This window comes from Meleagris gallopavo, chromosome 3 (assembly GCF_000146605.3).
Source record: "Meleagris gallopavo isolate NT-WF06-2002-E0010 breed Aviagen turkey brand Nicholas breeding stock chromosome 3, Turkey_5.1, whole genome shotgun sequence".
NCBI classification, from domain to species: Eukaryota; Metazoa; Chordata; class Aves; order Galliformes; family Phasianidae; genus Meleagris; species Meleagris gallopavo.
In genome coordinates, this window is record NC_015013.2 from 10833026 (window position 1) to 10854884 (window position 21859).

At 42.8% G+C, this 21859-nt stretch overlaps 1 protein-coding gene across 2 annotated transcripts in view; it reads right to left on the reverse strand.

Moving 5' to 3' along the window:
- The window catches only part of RREB1 (ras responsive element binding protein 1), a 113009-nt gene that overhangs the window by 45746 nt on the left and 45404 nt on the right, over positions 1–21859 (reverse strand). For both annotated transcript variants that reach the window (XM_031552758.1, XM_031552757.1), the window contains exons 2-5: positions 19508–19627; positions 18010–18212; positions 13375–13464; positions 11868–12031 (exon numbers count right to left, since the gene is read on the reverse strand). In XM_031552758.1, coding sequence (XP_031408618.1) covers positions 11868–12031; positions 13375–13464; positions 18010–18123 — 368 coding nt within the window. In that variant the 5' untranslated portion in view covers positions 18124–18212; positions 19508–19627. The remainder of the gene's footprint in view (positions 1–11867; positions 12032–13374; positions 13465–18009; positions 18213–19507; positions 19628–21859) is intronic.

A 21859-nucleotide genomic window follows, 5' to 3' on the forward strand; every position in this document is an offset into this window, starting at 1 on the left:
GATGTTCTTCAGGCTCAGAGAGTAAGAGAAGACAGACTTCAAAATTGTACTGATGTCTCTACTGAGCAATTTCTGTGCCATGACACCTTTGTCAGTGTTGTTTTGTTCTGCTTAACAAATCTCACTTCAGCCCAAATGGCCTAGAAATGTAGGAAAACAAGGAGCTCCTCTTCAAGGAGCTTCTGCCATTTGACATACATGAGAAATAAATCCTAGGCAAACAGAAAGCAGAGCAGCAGCATTTCTAGGAGCAATCACTTAATACACTGCTGCTAACCCTCTCCTGTGTGTCTCGTGAACATGACTGGAACTTAAGTCAAAAGTAACATTATACCCTTGGGTTAAAAAGTTTAGTCAGTTGTTTGTTTGTTAAAACATGCAGAGAATCTGTATCGACAGTGTATTTCCAGTGCTAATTACAAACAGAAGCCACTTAAGAGAGCAATTCACTCAGCTCTTGCCAGTTGTAATCACAGGAACCAGAAAGACGCAGGTAATTTTGCAAATCAGACCTGATTTGTACTTGGATGAGTTTCTGTTTGTCTTCTCTTCTTGGCTCCTTCACTATTTTTATCCTCAAAACAACAAAAATGACCCCAGAAGCCCTCAGACATGCATGCACACTTCAGAGCAAACCGAAAGACATGCCAATACCGAAAGCTCAACCATTTGGGAAATGCCTTTTTATAACACAAAACAGGTTTGAAGCACCACCAAGCAATCTACTCTTAACCAGCAACGAACGCGAACGTGCGGTAAGGGACCAGCAGCAGCGCTAAGGGAGGGAGCCCTTGCAACACAAGCAATTCCGTCGAAAGAGCCGGGTGGGGCAAGCAGGTCCCGGGGAGGATCGGCTCAAGGATCGGCTCAGGAAGCACTGACTCATTTTAGCCGCACGCCTGCAAGCAGGAGATGCTCCAGCACGCGCTCACCGGCCTGCAATCTCGCGGCGCAGTGGCACGGCTCGTTATCCCCACAGAGGCCCCAGCGCTTGTGAGCTCCCTGCCTATCAGGGCTTGCAGGGCCCCGCGAGCCTCCCCACACAGCAGCATTCCCCTCAGCACCCCTGGGAATTGATGCATCCCATGAGGCCATGCTGACGTGCCTTCGGCGTCCTCCGGGCAGCCTTCTGGGCCGTCTTAGGCCAGCTATTCTCCTGGCCTATGCAATGAGGCAAAGCAGTGCCAGCCTCGCAGCGGGGTGGCAGGCAGCATCATTAGGGTGACGTGAGCATTATTATTTAGCTGTGCCGAGACTGCCTGCGTGCACCTGTGGTTACGTTCACATGACAGCCTAGAAATCCTTTTTCAGCGCTACCAGGATGGTCTGCGAAGTTAACCAGTGCCACGCAGCTGCCAATACATGATACCTAAGGATACGTGATATATCTACATGCACACAAAGCATTTTGTATTTTTGTCCTAGAATAAAATTTTGCTTCGCTGTGAATAAAGGCAAGTTGCATGCATGTGTGAGAGGTAAGATACCGATCTACACATCCAGAATGTGGGGGGGAGGTACCATTTCTGAATAATTATGCTGTATTCACAGATATTTAAGCAACTACTTGCTATGCAGAATCAGCAAGTCAGAACAGGTTGAGATTGATACAACTGCATTCCCAGCCTGGCTCAAAGTCACTCCTGTTCTCTACTAGAAGTGTTAGAACACCTCAAAGGAAAACAGGGAGACAAATATTTGCCTGATGATGCTGTGACAGGGAAGTGATTCAAAAGATGCCTGTGAAGCAAAGCTTACCAAAGGACAGCAAAAGAAAGCATCCATTTGCCCTTCACATCAAACCTTGCATAAGTGAAGTCAAAAGAGGCGAGAAATGCAGCGCGAGCCTCCCAGTATCACTGCACCCAACTGCCTGCAGCCTGCATTAAATTCAGAGCAGACCCAAATCAGCAGTGCCAAATAGCGCATGGAGACTTCTAAGCCATAAGAAACTCTTTAATAAGTATTAAACGAGATCCCTCTGAGGCCCCCGTACTTCTTTAAGCTTGGAGACAAAAGTTTATTAACAACAGTAAAACTAAGCAGGAATAAGGTTTTAAAAAGCGTACCAAAAACCTGGCCTGGGACATTTTGAACCGCTGTTTTCTCTCGTCTTTTTGGAGATGTGTGATTCTCAGGCACCTCCTTTAGTTATCATGGTCTAAAAGCTTACTCAGTAACTTCAGAGTTGATTTTAAACTACACATTAAAAAGAAACAAGTGTGATTAGTAAGGACAATTGGAGCAGTATTAAATAATAGCATCGGGGAAAAAAAGAGAGAGAGAATCAGAAAGGGATGTTGGAAGGAGGAAACGGTTTGTCCTAAGAGCAAACAGGGTTGGAGAAGTCCCAGGTAAATCTTGCCTCCCCCCAGACCGCACCCCTTGAACAACCAAGCAAACATAGGCCTCCATGACTTCCCAGAAACAGGCAGAGCCTTCCCACAGTTGCTGCCCTGTCACACTCCACTGTTGAGCAATCCTGATGGCACCACACAGCAGAGAACAACTTGCTGCGTCACACAGCTCAAGGAGGAAAAAATAGATGGCCACAGCACTGCTGGGGACACCGCGCAGATGGAGCTTAGTACCTCCCCCCGCACACATGCCTGCAAACAAGGAAGCTGCACGAGATAACAGAGGCACATCTTTATGAAAGCAGGGTCTCCACGTTACCCTGGTATCAGCAGTCACCACGCAACTCGAGGGGCAAGGAAGTGAGGGTTATCGGGGCACGCACGAGCTGTGCAAACTTCTGCTAGAGCTGAGGACAGAACCCCAGCACACGAGGCTTCACGTGTTTAGCCCATTTCCTCTCCTGTTCCTGAACATGTGGTCCTCCTTCCTCACCAGCGGTGATCTCACAGCACCAGGAAAAGGTTTCTCATCTTGTTCCACAGCTCCACTTTAGACAAGCACAGCAGCTGGAAACAGAAGTCCTTGCACGACTAGCGCTGCTTTAGAGGAATCAGCAGGAACCGCTGCAGAATGTGGGGATTTTGAGATGTCTCTCCACGCAGTGCACTGGAGAACTGATGTTGAAGAATCACTAGAAATCACTGCAAGCATTTAGAAAACTTCAGCTAAGAGAGCAGCCTGACAAAGGCAACACACTTGTTGATGCCTTCAAGAAAGTGAAAGCAGTGTTTGTACAGTGTGCTGTTTACTTGTTGCATGGCATGAGCTCTTGATCATGTCTTTGCCAAAGCTGTGCATCACGCAGGTGAGCACTGCAGTTAAAAAACATGAGCAGAAGGCCCTGGCTAAGAGCATTTTTTTAGAGTTAGAGAAGTTTCCCCAAATGCTGACAGTCTGCTATGAATGAACAGCCTATTTTTAAAAGAGGGGAAAAAAGAGAAAGGCAAATAACCCACTGACCCGGAGAGGGGGTACATACTGCAATGTACTGGTTGCAGCACGCAGAGCTAGAACAGGTTGAGCGGGTTGGATACTTGGGGGGAGAAAAGGTAAAGCTGGAAGATATACATTAAAGGTGGAACGACAGCAACCACAAACAAGGTATAAGATTGACTTTTTCCTCCTTCTCTTTGTACTTGGCCCAGGAGTCTTTTCAGACAACACTGAGCACACACTCATTAGGGAAGCGATGCAAGTATTTCCGACATGCACACACACAACAGGCTAAGCAAAGATGACCTTAACATACAAACTTTCCCAGCAAACTTTCTCAGCAGCCAGCACTTACTATACAGAATTGCTCCAAAAAAGCCAACCAGACAATGCACCGCTTGTTAACCTTGAGAGCTCACATCTCTGCGAGCCTCACGTTACCATCAGGCTTACGGCAAAGGACTGGTTGCTGAGACCGCCTGGATTTTCTAGCGCTTGCAAAGCTAAAGCTTCTATTTATTCTGTAACTCCTCAAGGTGAGAAGACGAGGTAGCATCCCTGAGAAAAACCTTTGGAGGAGGTGATGTTCCCAAAAGGGTACTAATGCGGAAAGATCAAGGCCTCTTGCAGCCATGTGCTCTGCAACCAGGGTCTAATCTGTCAAGTGGTTTGTGCTCGTTTGAACTGTGACATGGTTAACAAAGCAGCACTAAGCTACGCTGAATGCACTCTGTTACATGGAGATTTATGTTACTGCCCGTGAGGAGGGTGGCATTACTCTGATGTCAGACCACCTTCCTTCCAAGCACCACTCGCACCACAAACCTCAACTCACCACCGAAGGCAGCATCCCCTTTTTGCCTGCAGAAAACTAAAGCCTAAGAATCCACAACCTTACGAAGTACAAGTGCAGATTTAGATAGTAATGAAAGGCAGCGCACACGAAATCTAGGGCTGAAAAGCACAGTGGATTCTTTCTTATGTTTAGGTACTGAAGAGCTGTGGAGATGCAAGTATAATGTTCCTCATTGTGTATGCTTCAGCTCTCAAGAACAATAGAGCTAATTAAGGTTAGCATATAAATCTTAACTCCGCACTTCCTTGCTTCGCTTGATTCTAATCAGATCTCAACATTACTGTTTTTGTGTTCACTTCCTTAGCTGGTCTTTAATGATAACTGAAGGGGGATACTGTCCAAGGCTACAAGCCATTTTTAATATGTCTGAAATCATAGCATCTCCTTACAGTTCTCACGGCTCACAGTGGTATTGTGACACAAGAGCTCCTTTAGGTTAGCTTACAACTGAAGATATCCACTTTTTTTTTTTGGAGCATCCTATTTACGCATCGTGTGAATTAAAAAATGGTTTATGTCTAATCTTTACAAAGATGATCAATCTACTCAGCAACAGTGAGACAGACGAAAGCTTCTGCCTGGACTATTAAAAATAATTTGTCCTTCTCATTCTCACCGAAGACACAGAGAAACAGACTCTAACTGCTAGACGCTGCTGTTGAAAAATCCTGGCCTTCTTCTTCCTTTTTGAAATCTTCTTCAAAACACAGAGGTCTCAGCAGGGTACCAAACATTTACTGTGGACATCCCTGCTGACAGGAGAGACCAAAAACATTTCTCTCCATTTCCCCACCTTTATTTACAAAATGTATTAATGAAAACGTAAGAAACAGTTTTTAACCACAAAGAAAACTAAAACAGGTATCATCTCTCACTTGCCTTCTACAGCTCTGGTTATCAATTACTAGAAGCTGCAATTAGTCCTTTGTGTTAGTTATCCCTGCTCAAGAATTAGGGCACTTGTATTTGCTGAAGCTTATCTTTTACTAGCATGCTGACAGCGGTTAAATCATCCCCCACATGTAAGGAATGGATTTGAAAGCCTGTAATACATCCTCCTCCTTCGTATTTAAGGGCGCTGAAATAAAAGCTCCTCAGGAGATGACCAAAGAGACATTTCTATTGTGCAAGACAATAAACAAGGGCCTTTTCACACATGTGAAGTGTCAGTCATTTTCAGTGTGGCGAGTTTCTTAGGCACTCGCTTTTAGCTTCAAGATTTTATGTGTCCCATCTCCCAAAGCTACCAAAAATTTTAACACCAAATTTCCAATTGGCCATCTGTGCACCAGAAAACAAACAACACTGTAATAAGACAGTTCCCTTCTGAGAAACAAAACAACAACAAAAACAGTTCATCATCCCATTTGGCTAGACTCTGCCTCCAAAAATCTCCATATTAAACAAATGCCAGACTGCACGCATGTGCTACACTGCAGAGATCCTATTTGTACTTTGAAGCTGGGCATTGTTACTGCACTGCACCCCACAAAGCACACACTGCTTACTGGAAGCAAGCCAGCATCATAAATAACATAGGAGAATTCACAGGTGGAACACAGGGAGATGATGGATTTAGCCAGATCTTGAAGACACTCTGCGTATTGGATGTTTGGGATGTGACAGGCAGCCTGTAAGCATGCCTGTCTGTAAAAGACAGGCCTTTGCTAAAAAGAGCTGGAAAATCATCAAAATTTATGAATCTCAATCCCTGTGCTTTTCTGGGGATACAACATTCATCTTCCAATCAGTATATTACAGTCTTTACTTGTTGGTGAAGGAGGCTGACTAAAACATCAGCATTCACAGGTTCCCCTCCAGCATGTGCATTTTCCATTTTTTCTTCAAAAACCCTCACTCTGCAACATGTGCATACACACGAGGTGCTGTTCCAAAAATTTCAATAGCAGAGGAGTACCATGCATGGGTAACAAAGCCAGTTCTTCTCTTGACACAATGTTAAAAAAAAACAAAGTTTGGGAAAATTATCTAACACGGGGAACAAGACTGAGAAAGAAAGAATCTTCTTAATTAAAAGAAGAAATACCTTCTTTGATAGGACCCTTTGTAAGCATGCTTCAAAGCGTAGCTTCTGCAATCCAGATCTTCCAATTTGATTTTCAAAGACTTCTGCATGTGGTTGTTGCATGTGGTGTTTTGCATGTGCCAAAAAAAAAATCTCCAAACTCGGAGACCTGTTCTTGAGACAGTACATAAACAGCCTACAAGTAAGATGTAACTAAAATGCCACTATGAAAAATTCTGCCAGGCAGGGAGGAAGGACAGAAAGAAGGTCAATAACTGTGGCATTCTGGTTTCATACAGAACATTTCAGTCAGTTTGCATTATCACACATACATACAGCCTGGTGAACACCAGACACAGACACTGCAGCTTAGTTTACCAAACTTCAGAAGTTGTGGTTGAAATAAATGCATTATCCCTTAATTCTTTTCAAACTTGCCATGGAGCCTGTAATTGTAACCCACTGGAAACTGGCAGGAAGGTCATTTCTCATCTCTCTTCTGGCGTTTACATCCTATTAATGTTTCCAAGTTGCATGGAGAACGTATCTTTGGCAGGGATGGAAATCTGATTTTAAAGTGATAGGTACAGACCATCCTTAGTTACAGAAACAGAAAAAGAGCTGTTGGCAGTGTCTCCTACCCTGAAGGAAACTCATTTGGAGAAAGTGGAGGCATCACTCTTCCCCCTGAAGTCAGCTGCATGTTCTACTGGAGTGCAGCACAGCACAGTAAGTCAAGCGAATTCTTTTCTCTACCTTAAGGCCCCTTGCTAAAGCTTATGAATCACCACCACCAAGACTCACATCAGCAGACTAACTCATCTGTTCACATTTTGGGGACATGCAGTGGTGGAGACAGAACAAGAAGCTTGCAACTTCCTATTTGGCAGCAGAATCAAGACCCAAAAGAGCTCCTCAGAATCGGTGTGATTCACAGATCAACTCCATAGAGAGCTACAGTGATAGTACAGATGGAGAGCCTTCAGTAACTGCAAGCTATTGATTTCAGACACTTCTTTGGAAATCCCCAGACTTCTCAGAGTCACAGAAAACTCTTTATACACACACACTTTCTTTCCATAAGACTTTATGCTCCTGCTAGAGATCTGAGAGTATTCAGCTTTAATTCACTGTGACCAAGACAAAGCTGCAGAGTCTGTGTCTCTGGTGGAGAAGTGTGAGGATTAGCATGCTCTGTACTATACGTTTTCTTATGTACAGATCACAGTGCCACTCTAGTTACAGGAATTTAGAACTCAAGATTAATGTGATCTCCCTTCCTCTGAATTCCTAAAAGTCCCAAGAAAACAAGCCATCCAAGCCCCACATCAGGCCCTGACACTACAAAGCTTGCTCCTTCTAGTTCTGCTCAGAAAAAAAATTGTGTAAAAAAGACAGCGTCCTCTCCAGTTGTACTTGTTCTCAGCAAATCGTGTTTCTGGTACAGATCCCAGACATGGATGGACCTCCCAGTTATCACAGCACACTGCAACAACCCTCCTCAAATGGGAGCAGCAGCATTGAGACGGAGGCACCTAGGCTGACAGCACATTCAAAGGAATGAGGAAATCAGCTTTTCATGCTATACATTGAGCACTCTCCAGAAACCCTTGCTCTCTCCAACTGTGACTGTCCCCATTGGAGGCTCAGGTCACTCTGGAGCAATCTGGCAGCAATAAGAGAGCTTTCTGAGATGCCCTGAGCTCACAGTTCCTTGTTGAAAATCCTGGCCAAGAGTCATACTGGTCAGAAAAGGAAGCAGGCTTTAACCTCTTTTACTGAATGGTGCTGCACACAGAACCTTCCTTCTCCACCCCTCTATTTGCAGTGCCCATTCAACTCGACTTGTTGACAAGGAGCCAAGGAGCACAACAAAAAGAAACTGGACCTTATGTGAGAGGCTCTGACTCATTTACAAATGAAGTGTTTGCTTGTATTGTGGGAGTCAGGAAGGGCAGCATCAATTTAACAGGTAAAGAGTGCATGCAACACCCCAGCACAGCTAGAATAAGGCAGAGAAAACAGTGATCTCACTTGACAAAAAGTAGGTATTGCAACAAAATCTTGCTGCGATGCAAAAAAAGCAACAAATTAGAGCTATGGAGGGTTTTTAATCCCTCCACTTAATAAATAGAGGGGAGAGAAAAATTACTTCTTAGGAAGATTGTGGCATTGATACTTCCTAACGGCAAAAAAAGCATCTGGAACTTTTCTCCCCTCCTCCTCTGCTCTGCTGAATGTCTAATGGCCTGGCTGCTAGAGGTGGAAAAACGGATCCGAAATTTCATCCTCTCAGAACAGAAGCAAGCACTCCCGTGGCACAGCACTGCCCTTGACAAAATTAATCCATTGGATTTTTTACCCCTAAATGGTTATTTTAGAAGGTCCAGTTTAAAAAGACAGTATGGACAGTTAAGTAAAAGCCAGAATAAGGCATGGGGAAGAAAGAGAAGACAGAATATATGCAAGATGTGTAGATATGTTCTGCTCCCATTCAGATCCCAGCAGACTACATTCTCCCTCACTCCATCCCAAGCAATGAGCATATTTGGTGCAAAACCGGCACTACGTGGGAATGTTCAAGCTCTGCTGATTCTTTAGCAGAACTTCCACAGCTTTCTGTTAAATTCACTTCTCTCCCCAGCTCCACACTTTGTGAGACTCTGGAGGGGGACATTAGAAACCCTGTTCTCTGTTGGTTTGGGCATATATCTGCCACTGTTTGGATACTCTAACATGAAAGCAAGGAATAAAAGAATTGCGTGCATCAGCAGGGAAAGATGAGCTGGCATTACTGCCCCACCGGCCAGCTGGCACAGAAGAACAGATATGGTACCACCATCAGCAAGGCCTTTGGAAGCAGTCCATGAGGCAGGACCTGGCAAGCAGGCCCTTGTTCCAGGTTCCTGGGGCAGCAGGTTTTGAACGTGATATGAAAAGCATTCATCCATAGCACTGAGACTCGATGCTACAGCCAGACCTGAGGTGCCTATGGAATAATTTCCTTCAGACCATCTCAGACCAGAAATACCTGTTTCTGAAGGAAGTACCTAGTGGGCAAAATCAACATCATCCTTTTGAGTTCGTCATAGTACCAGATAACAAATTTCATTTCACTTTGTACTTATCCTCATCTGCCTACTTGTAATTCATGCTTTTCACTACAGCATCAGGATTCACTAGCATATCCTGTTACAGCATCAAGAAATGGTTATTCACTGCAAATGGTTTGGCACCATCCTGCCCACCAGTACTCTTCCTTAGCAAAACTACCCTGTTTCAGTAGGCTCAAGATGTTTCCTGTCACAGGCCTGGGGCCACCTGGTGCCGTGTCAGTGAGCTCAGCAACTTTGCAGTGTTCTGCTGCTGCAGTGTAAGCCTACACAAAGAGGAGTTCTACAGAGCAGACAGGAACTGACATCTGTCAGATGGAAAGAGCTTGCAACAGAAATCTGTTCCTTGCACAATTTAGGTTCTTCCTAGCATGGGCAGTAAACAGAGCACTCTATCCTGGCAACATCAGGCAAAATCCCATTAAGAGGAAAAATTTCAAAGGAATAACCTTGTCATCAGAAGGTTTTGATCTATAGTTACTTCTTTTGGGCATGTCACTCAGTCTGGCAGATTTACTGCTAAAGCACGATAAGAGTTGCTATACAGGGAAACCTCGATAAGCAAAGGATACTACATCAACATCTGGCAGGCCTGGAGTAAAGTCCCACAGGAAGTCTCCCTGTTTCTGGTGAGGATGAGGAGATGCCTAATGAGCAAAAAGCTAAAACAAACCCTGCAACCCTTCAGCAAGTAGCCTAGTGAGGAACAGGACACAATGGTATCCAATATGAGGGTCTGGGTGCTGAAATTCACTCTCTGGTGCCAATATTGGCACCAGCTGCAACTCAGAAGCTGCCCTGCCTTCCTGAGGAATAACCCAATTTGGAAAATGTGGCTCACAACTGACTCAGTTGAGTCAGACATGATTTATTCAATGCCCAAAGCTATTATCTCCTTTGAGTATCTTTATGTCTTCCTCTTCTCATCTGATGTTTCTTTCTCCATCTCTCCTCAATTCTGATTGAGTGTGGGTTAAATGAACACAGAGATACAAAATTGCACACATTCCTATTTCTCCATTTTCATGTGACTGCTTAAGCTGTCAATAAGATCCAGAAAGAGGCAGAGCTGCAAGCAGATACTGCTTCCTTTGGGTAGGATTATAGTACCTCTCCTCACTGAAATAACTCCTTTCATTCCACCTATAGCATACTGCTTGGAAAACTGTTGGTAACAGTGAAACAAGCTATCTTCCCTCCCACACAGAATCCATTTATAACCATCACTCTTATCAGGTTACTTACAAGCTACACTCCTTTCCCCCACTTATCTTCCAGTTTTTTGTAGGTTGTAAACTGTTTGAGATGGGGGCGAAAGCTACTTGGGAATTCACAAACTCTTAATCAATTCTGAGGTGCTCCACCCATGCAAATAAATGAGTACTGAACTGGGAGATGTGAGAGGGGAAGGACCATACAAAGAGTGGTGAAGTATTGGAACAGGTAGTCCAGAGAAGCAGGGGAGACTCCACCCCTGGAGGTGTTAAAGGAAACGTGTAGATGTGGTACTTAGGGACATGGTTTGGTGGGCAATATTGATGGTGGGTGGATGGTTGAACTAGATGACCTTAGGGGTCTTTTCCAACTTAACGACTCTATGATTCCAGAGCAGTTTTAGAAATGCACGTCCTGCAGGAAGGCACCATGGAGCAAGAAGGCACCAGCCAGTGGGATGGCCCCAGCCAGGATGCTCCAGGCACTGCTGGTGTAGTAAACACAAATCCCTACTTTCTCTGTCCTATAAAATTACATTTTATTTGATAGGGCTGTCCTAGAGTTGTGTTACAGTTAGTATAACTGTAACTAACCAGTAAATTCTATTTGGTCCTGTACGGAGCCAGGAGTTGCATTTGATGATCCTTATGGGACCACAACAAATTCAGATATTCTATGACTCTGTGTGATTTTACGTTGTTTCCCTAGTTGTCAACTGTTGGCATACTGCTACATTCCTAGGAAAGAAACCACACAAATTATGTTCAGACACTCTGGTCACAGATAATTTCCTGGATCTGTAGTTCAGTAAGTTGACTACAGAGCAAGTAGTGATGTATGTATTTACAAATAAGATTGATTATTCTGAAGAGGCATCTTCACAGTGGCATTTGGATACTACACTGCTTAATATCCACCACCCCAGTACAACCATTTGCATCTGCTACTCAGAAGCTACACAATTAGGAGTTCCTCTACAGCTTGGCTATGTATTTTTATCCTTAGAGAAAAATCCATCCTGTTTGTCAAAATAATGATAATAATAAAACCAAAATAGCAAAACTTCTGGATATCCACAACAACTGAATACTGCATGAGGAGAATTAGAAGCCCCTTCTCAATTTTGGCTCCCTTCCACAACATAATCATCCCAGCAGTTGTAGAGTGTGTGAGTTTGTGTCACACCATACTCATATATCAGTCCATGTAAGGGTCTTTAGTTAGCTTCAAAGCTCTTCCAAGGAATCAAACCCAGCCCTCTATCCTGTAGTGCCTTCCAAACACCTGGGTCACAATCAGCACTCACCTGTGCATGTTTCCATTGGTGGTGAAGGACTGTCCACACACTGAACATTTATAAGGCCTTTCACCTGAGTGCACCAGCATGTGGCGATCAAGGGAGCTCGCTGAGCTCAGAGACTTTCCACAGATGCTGCAGGAATGGTCTGTCCCTCCAGTGTCAGTGTTATGCTAGAGAAAGCAACGATTTTTTTTCATTGAGTGACTCTTACATAGTGTGAGTAAAATATCAGAGAGAACTGCAAACATCTTAAAAGCAGCTTCAGAGAGCCACGTGACACAATACCTTATATTAAGGTGTGCCCCATATCCAATTCTTTTCCATAGCCCTCCCCCATAACTCCACCCCCTCCCTTTGCTTTTAACTCCTTAATGCAGCTGCTTTGTGCAGCCTGGAATGCCCACCACATGCTGCACTTTCACTGGGTGTGTAGCAGAAAAGGATAGAAAGGGATCTGGCAAAACCCATCCAACAAGTGGTACCTTGGAATACGTTAAGCTATGTAGCAGTTTGGGGTAGGGTAAATGGTAAGGGGGAAAAAGAAAGAGAATGTAATTATAAACTTGATTTCAGAAGACGCTTAAAAATACTCTTTAAAGGTATTAATTTCAAAGTGACTGTGTAGTAAGAAAACAGAAGCAAATACTTCTGTTTTACAGGGAAAACATGGTTATCAGCTACTGTATTATATGTACCACTTTTTCTTGCTTGCATTGAGAGAATTGAACATTTCTTCACATACCAAAAAAAAAAAAAAACCAAAAACAAAAAAAAACCCAACAACCAAATGGAGAATAAGGAAAAATTAAGTAACAGTTACAGTACAGAAGGGAAAACTGAAGTAATGAATATCTAGTGGACTCAGAGTGGTGAACCACAACTTTAACATCCCAAGGAGAACTTTCTGACGTAGAAAAAGTCAAAGCTCCTCGTAACACATATTTGTATTTCAAGAGGAGCAATATGAGGCCTGTTATCTACAAAAATAAAGAGCATCATACATTTGAAATGCATACTTTAAATTCTACCTCCCAAAATTGCTGTACGCTGTAAAAGACAAAGAGGATCTTAACAGCAAGATGATTTTAAAGTTGTTTCTTCCTGCTTCTTATTTGCATGAACAGTAAAGGGAACTGTATTCAAACTGGATAACAAAACAGGACTTATGCCTCATGATGGAATTGGTTTTCCGGATCCTTAGGATACCTTAGGATACTTGTGCAGAACAGGACACACATCCTTGTTTGAGCCACTGGGGGAGTAGGGAGGGGAAGGAAAGGAGAGAAAGAGAGGAGATTTATCCATCTCTTGGTTGGTGATGGATTTTTTGTTTGTTTGTTTGTTTGTTTTAATTAATACCAGGGGAAAGCTTAAATAAAAGCAAAACAATTGTGAAAAGTTATATACAAGCATTTCTGATTTGCACGTGGAATTGTTTTTCACTACTGCAAAATGCATACTGGCAATTGAGACACTTAATAAAATAGGGAATCGAGAGCTCTAATTTACGTACCTGACGAATGTGCATAGTTAGCTGGTGCTGTGTAGTGCAAATCTTTTCACACAGAGGACAGGTATAGGAAGACTTCTCTTCTTTTGTTTCCTGTGAAGAAAACAACAAAAAATCAGAAGGAATACAGATATTAAAGAACTGGAAAGCTGTTACTGCTGTGGATGGAAAAAGTACAAGCCATCTCCAGTACAAAAGGCCACTGCTAACAGAACGACTTGTATGTGCATTTATCATCCCAGCAGATCCCTCAGGGAAGTTTCAAAAACTTCTGAATTTATAAATAGGGGCCATTTCAACCACCACAGAAGAACAGCAGCTGTTTTAACAGCGCACAGATACTCAGCAGTAGCAGTTTAGGACAGGAAGTGAAGGCAATTACTGCAACCAGCTCAAACTGCCAGGAGGAATTTAGGTGAGCAGAAAGCAATTACCCAGACTGGAATCCTGCCAGAATATGCTGGCAAAGGCAACTAATCTCCCAAAAAGATCTTTAGGAAGCACAAGTCTTCAGGACTTTGGGTTTTCCACCCCACCTCAATGGCAAGTCGTTAGGCCAGTGCCCTTTTCTCAGAGCTCTGACTCAGAAGGAAGAGCAGCATTTACTGAATCACCAGCACCACTTCCTTGAGCATCCTGTGTTTCTCCTGGAAGCATCCCATCCAGGCACACTGGCCGGGCCCAACCCTTCTTAAGCTTGCAAGATCTGATGAGGTCATAACGAGAAAGAGGTGACAATGTGGGAGCCTACGTGACTCTAAAAGAACACATTATGAACCCGGTTATCCTCCACCCAGGTGAGAAGGAGGAGTAACCACGGTCAAGCCATGAGTACAAACAATGCAGTAGACCCGACCTGGATTGCTCAGTCTGATTTAAGTATGCCCTTGAGACACTGGGGAAAGCCGCCACTCTTGCACAGCCGAGGATGGAATGGCACTCTCACAGAAACCAAAGGCATCTGCCTGAGTTGTCTGCAAGGATGGCTACTGAATGACATACGGTCATTTTCACCAGATGTGGCTTCTGAACCAAAGCCTGTGTGACTCAGAGCAAGAAGATCTGGCACTGAAAATGAAACCCCTGTTTTCTGTAGAACTATGCACATCTTTACCAGCTAGAGGTTCACCATTTGTTACCTAAACTCGTGGTGATGAGAATACAAAAACCACCTCTGCATGACTGATGGGAAGCTATAATATTTATGCTAAAAGGATGCATTCTATTGAATCTCTTTGTTGGCTATTTTAGGTAACATTAGTGAGAACAAGCAAAAAAAAACAAACAACAGCAAAAAAAAAAATCCACCAAACCTAAGTAGCTCTTTAGTCAGAAACAGGAGGGAGCTGATGTGTATATATCTATCTGTTTCCTCTTTCTAAACAATTTTTTTCCCCTTCACTGTCGTACAAGCTATCAACTGAGAAAGGACCACTTCCAGACCATCAGACACAAGCATTTGTGCGGAGCGCTGACTGGCCCAGGCCTCTGTCATCAATCCTGTGGCATTTCAAGGGGAAAGACACTGACACAGTGTTAGAAAAGGTTTTTTTGTTGTTGATTTTTTTTTTCCCCTAAGTTTCAACTTAATAAAGCGATATTCCTCTCAACATAATCTGAGGAAATACTCTATAGAGAGTTCCTGACTAAAATGTAACATTACATTTTCAGAAGTGGGGTCATGATATTTTTCCATTAACTCCAGTGACTCGTGGATGTGGATGCAAAGCTATTTTCTCATTTTGCCTCAAGTAAATAAGGCGAGTGACCTCCCTTCTAGAAGTATCAGGAACAGCAACTGCTAGGCTCTCCCAACCCCCCCTCTTGTTTCCCCTGCAAGGCTCTCCATCCCGAAGGTAATCATTGTAGGCCACACACACAGGCCAGGGCCCAATGCCCTGTTACTCACAAAACATTAGAAAGTAAATAAGAAAGGCTGCCATTATAAAGTCTCAACACCCCAAGAAAATTAAAACACATTATCCTCGTGCCCACACACACATACAATTCACACACACACATTCCATCCTACTGATACAACTTTAATTTTACTACATGCAACCAGCCTGCGGAGCAGTGTTCAGCTCCAATTATACTGCAATCCTGTTAAAGTTGGCTCAGGACAGAGAACAAACACACTGTGCTGCAAGGAAAATCCCTGCAGCTGTGCTGACAGTTTAGATCGTGTTTAATCCCCAGGGTATTTATGTGAAATTATCAACCTACTACTTTTTTTCGCCCCCCCTTTAAATGAGTGACACAGTTCTACACGATGCAATCAATGGCTTCAGAGCCTGCTTTCTCGACTGCCTGCTCTCCGAATCAGCAAATGAACAGCAGATAGAGTAATTGCTGGTTCACCTTGAAGCAAAGATCAGAAACACACTATAGCTCTGCCAGAGCTGATTAGTATTGAATCTGGGGTTTATTATTAACTAAAACCTAAACTTTCTCCAGTGGTCACCCAGGGTACATGCTGCATACCGTAACACAGCTCAAGCAAATCAAGGCTAGCTACAAGAGGAACGCTGTTGACTGACTCGATCCAGGCCAAAATACATTAGCATCTCTACTCCAAAAGCACCTCCATTCACAAATGTAGAACACAGCACTCAGCCACCTCGGTGGAGCCAGGGTGGAGAAAGCACGCTTCCTGAACTGAAAGATAAAACTAACAGTCAATTTGTTACTCATCCTCTTCTCAGTCAGCCTGGCAAGACTGCTCTGCATTCAACTGATGGCAAATGCTTTGGGAATTGTGCACAAGGGCTGCTTTTCTCCAGCTCACCTTTGCCACCTTTTTTTTTATTCTCTTATAGAGCAAAGCAAATGAGAAGTTAAAATGGATGCAGGTTGATGAGAGAACATGTTTATTAGACTATAGGTAGACTAGAGTAAAGATAAAGCCAGCATTACAAAGAGAACCATAGACTGAGGACAAAGGTTCACAGCAAAGTGTTTTGCTGCCAAGAAACAGCAGTCAGACCCAGAAAACTAGACTGTTACTATCCTTGCAATTAAAATCAGGGGCACATTCTGACCAGAATTGGAGATCTGGGCACTGTTCAACACTGAAACAAATCAGTGCTTTCATGCTGCTATGCTGAAAATGGAAATTCACAGTATTAGATGTTGTTAAACAGATTGGTACCCACTTATTATTTCACATCTCACTTCTAATATCTCACTAATGGAGCCATTTGCCCCTCTGGCAATAATGATCTTACAGCCTACTAACAAATAAGCGATTTACTATGTTTTCAATGTATTTATTTATTTTTACACTGTAAGAATCCCTCTTAATCCTGTCACATTTACTCTCAAGCTTGCTTTGATTCAGTGCCCATCGAAGTATCAGGTGGAATAAAGGTCACTAACACTAATAAACTTCCCTGAAGCCAAGCCACGTGGTGTTCCAGCGGACAGCTGTGCAACAGCACTACCACTGAGCCTCATCTCAACTCCAGTCTGTACTTCACACGATGAAATCAAGGAACCAGGGTAGCCCTTAACAGGGAACACTGCAAATAAACCCTGAAGTCAGATGCTAGACAGTGTGACACCACCAACACAGTTGCCCATACACAGCCAAGGTTCTTCAAATAAGAATTCCTATGTTCATATATTGTTAGTGATTTTTAACTCATTTTAAGCAAGAAAATTCAAGACAAGTCATAAGTATGTCAACTGGGCAGCCACTCTGCAAGTTATTAATAAAATACTACAGGACCATCACCAGCCACACTTCTCAACCTTTCTGATCCCCATTACATCTTGACTCATTTACAAATTCTCTGTGCTAAAGTCAAACAGACGGAGGGACTTGGATTTCTTGCTGTTCTGTAACACCTTAATTAGTAAGGCTTAACTCAGCAAAAGAGAAACATGGATATCAATAATCACAGCTTGAACTGACTCTATCACTTCTCCAGATCAATACAGCTATCATATGGAGTCATCAACTGGTAAATGGAAAAAAACCAAACTGATAAAAGCTACAAGATTTATACAAAACATTCTGCAACAGTTCTTCACATTTTCATCAACAACAAATAAGGGCACCTTACAGTACAACTGTGTGAACTGAGTGCCTTTATGGACATTTTGTTCTAGCACCACCTTTAACCTTAAATCACTCAGATCTTCTGCAGGAGCAATACCTCATGAAGGTACTCTCTCAACAACCGAGCCAAGCCCCAGAGTCCCCTGGCCAGGCCATCCCTCACTGAACTACTTTAATTCCAGATACTTTTCTCCTAGGTTAATGAAACAAACTGTCCCTCTCAACAAATCAGGGAAATGCAAGAACATGGATAATGGATGTAGCAGGGAAGAAGTGGCAATTTTCGTTTTGCTGCTGCTGGTGTCATCCGGTATATCAGCTTGCTGCTGATGACATGTGTATGACATGACATGCTGTATGACATGTGGGCCCAAGCAAGCAGACCTCTTCCATCCCCAGTTTTCTAAAGTTAAGTTCTGAGGGGCCATCAGGAAGCATGCAAAAAGAAGCAATAACAGAGGCAAGACAAACTCACTGAGTGAAAAAAAGACAAAACCACCAACGAAACATAATCACATCATTTTCCATGCAGCTGTTTGACTTCCCATCATCTCCCTGTACTTGAGTTTACAAACCTGATTCCTCCTACCAATCCGATTTGGTGCAGGAGACTTCGAGGGAGATTTGACAGTCTGAGAGGTCCCCCCATTTTCAGCTATCTTCCCCACATTCATTACTGCTGACATCATGGCATCAATGGAGGACAAGTCTGCTCCGTCCGAACTGTTTGGTGAACTTGGTGACACCTTGTAACTGTTTAAGGTTTCCAGCTGCTTCTCTGGAATTAAAAAGAAAAAGAGCACATAAGAGGTGCTAGGCCATCTAAAAAATTAAACAAAAAAACACAAAAGCAAAACCCCAATGTATTTTCAGCTGCCTGCAACTCACATCACACTGCCTGATTTCATGGACAACAGCTCATATTAACTGAAGATTTTCTTGTAGTAGTGAAAGCTTCTCCTATTGGAATGTATAGGACAAGGTGCAGATCTCTTCTTAAAGGATGTTCACATTATCTTGACTTCCAAACTAAATTCAGTACAGGAATTATGGAGTGATTTACCTTAAATTTTCTTGCTGCAAAATGGTATTAATTGCAGTACCTTGCAATCGCAATGAACTATCACATCAGTACCAATGAATGAATGCTCTGGCAAACACCATCATTCAAGCAAGCAAGCAAGCATTCAAGTATTTTAAGCAGAATTGCACAACTGAGGCATCAGTAGCACAGTATACCAGTTTCTCTGTCACATAGCTTAAGTCAGCCTTGTAGAAGCAAAAAGCTAAATTTGAAAAAAATCCAACTTCAAATCTCGTAAAATACATTTTTACTCCCACACCTGGCAATGATATAATTATCTTTTTCTTTTTGTTCTACCCACTCTTATCAGTCCATAGAGTATATGTTACAGCCACGACTGATGCCGCCCTGCAGGCAAAGCTATTCAGATTCAGACTTCTCCATCACATTTCGTACATAGCTTGTCAAACACACTGGTAAGGTCCCCCACTTTCCCCTTAAGAGTTAAAAAGGAAAATGCTTTCAAACTGAACGTTCCTTCCTCTAAAAAAGAATCTCCCAACCAAATAGGAACACCCTGCAAGTCTACAACTGTCATCTCAGGTGGACAGCATAGGATCTTCATGTGTGTGTGAGTCACTCTAACACAAGAGGATGTGAGGGTGAACAAGGAGAAACATATTTGCCTGTGAACATTTCATCTCTGCATAATACTGACTTTGGAAGATAAGTTTGAGCACTACAAACAGGTGTTTTTTGAGACTAAGTAATGTGGTGCCAAGCTACCTGGAGCCAAGAAAATCTTAGTTTGGAAGCCTACAGTAGTGGCTGAGTATTTATGTGCCCATGCTTCTGCTCACCATATTTTATATACTTCACACAGATAAAGGTTAGGGACAAGGAAAGAAAAGCATGCACCTATGCCTCTGCTCAGTGTATATTATACCCTTCACACAGATAAGGGTTATGGATTAGGTAAGAAATATTTCTACAAGCCTTCATCAATGCCCTAAATTAAAGAGTCACTCAGAGCTAGTCAGACCAGTTACCTTCATTGCTATTCCCTGATTGACTGTGGCTCTCTTCTTGCTTGCTGGTCTCCTCACTTAGTGTAGCAGGCTTAGTAGCATCAGGCTCTTCAGCCTCTTCTTCAGTAGCACCCTCTAGCACTGTGTGAGGGAGATGGGAAAAAGAGAATGAGATTACATTTCGGTGAAAGTTGTTTTAGTAGAGATTAAAGCCCCAGTTTTTTGAGTGCTCTACTGATGGCTGTGTAGGTTTGATGGTGGAAGCATGTCAACAGAGCCAATGTAATCAAGCGCCCGTAGCCACAAGCACCCTGGCACAGGAATGGGAGATACTGCTGCTGCCACCAGCAGTGAAATCTGGGCAAACAAAGAGAGGAAACCCTTACTCAGCTTGGTCCCCAGCATTCAACCATGAGAAAAAAAAGGAATAGGGAACAAAGGACTGAAGAAGCTAGTGTGCCACTGACACTCATGACATATGGTAAAGAACTTGGAAGAGTATTCTGCTGCTGGAGATTCACTAAGTAATTCAGTTTCACTCACAACCATCCCACCCCTCAATTTCTCTTCTTGGAGGATTAATGTTTACACCAATAGATGAATTCAGAGCAATCTTCTTCCTTCCTGCAATGGAGAAATGAGTACTGAGGTTTTTGGGGCCATCTGGCACATTCCTTACACCCGCTGCCCAAGGGTTTTAGATGAACAGAAGACAAGCAACCACCATATCTGCTGACAGAATTCCTCCACACCCCTTTCTAGACCACAACCTTATCGTGCTATCCTTGGGGTTTCAGGAGGGATTCCTGCTCTGGCTGTAGAATGACAATGCAGTTGAACATCACTGATAGAGGTGAAGGTGAATCATCAACACCTAACAAAGAGAGGAGTTCTCTTCATGGCACTCATGGTCACAGCCTCTGAAGTAGATGATTCGTAACACTGAAAATATCCATATCTTTTTATTGGAGAAATACACTTTTATAACTTCGTATTGGAAATTAACACACTGAGGACATTTCATCATCTCAAGTTTCCAAATCACATCCAGCAGACTTAATACAGACTTTCCTTTTTTTCAGAAAGCAGAGGCCATCACTCTCAATTTATGGCTAATAGGGTTTCTTCCTTTTAAATAACAAATTCTCAAGGATGACGCAAATCAGTTACAAAACGTATCTTCAAATGCTTTTTGAACAGCATATGCAAACAAGAAATGATGGTATCCCACCTACTGACATTTCAGAGTGAACAACAAAAATCTGACAAAGAGAAAGGGCCCAGTTTCTGCTCTCTTCACTTGTGTCATGCAGTTCCTTGCTTCACTCAACACAAGAAAAAGCAGCAGACTCAAGCTCTCTGTGTCAAACTGCCATCCTTCTCAGGAGCAGCACACTGGTGGTTTGACACAGTGAGCCAGCACAGTCTGGAGATGAAACATACGTGTGCCTGACTGAAGCCACAGTCTAGGGCTCCAGATAAAATCAACTTCTTCAAACACCATTTTTAGTCTGCATCTTCAGAAACCAAGACTATTTTGATGCTATCCTGAACAATTCAAGATAACTCTTTGAAGGTTACTTTTGTATGCTTTTCTGCTAAGCAAAGCACTAATGTTCCCTGTGATGGAAGGGACTGCTTGATTCAAGAGGCCAAGCATCCATCCGTCTGTATTTTCTCAAACAAGTATAAGAGCTGCTGATTTGATAGGGTCTTTAAAAGAGGTCATTTAAGAGCAACAGTCACTTCTTTCTACTGCATAAGTGATTTAATCTTGAAGAGAACAAGTACTAAAGAGTTACTTCCAAGTTGCTTGCTGTATCTGCTCAGTACCAAAAACAATGACCAGTTTATATTATTTGGAAGGACTTCTGTTAAAACAATGCAAGTAAGTGCTTTACTACATAAAAACAAGCAAACAGATACATCAAGAAAAACCAGCTTCTCCTTCTGAAGTACACTTACCCTTTCCTCTTTCAGTCAATGCCTCTAGCATTAATGTTACCACCATTACATCCTGGAAAAAGTTACTCTATAGTCTAACTCTGAAGATTCTGCATTTCTTAATTTTAAGCAGTTAAAAGGTTGAAATTCAATTCTGCAAAAATAGGATTACTGTCGCATGCTTTTGTTCACATATGTATTTTCCATTTTCTTGCATGAATCAAAAATGTACCACTTAAACAAAGATAACCACATGAGCAGGACGCACTGATTTCAGAGGCATAACTTTCTATTTGCAATAGGATATAGAAACAATAAGGATACTGGGCCAAATCACTCCTTCCTGTGGGAAAACCCATGGCAGAAAGCCTTCAGGCAAGAGAATACCGAGAGGTTTCTCTCGCAGCTTTTTTTTTTTTTTTTTTTTTT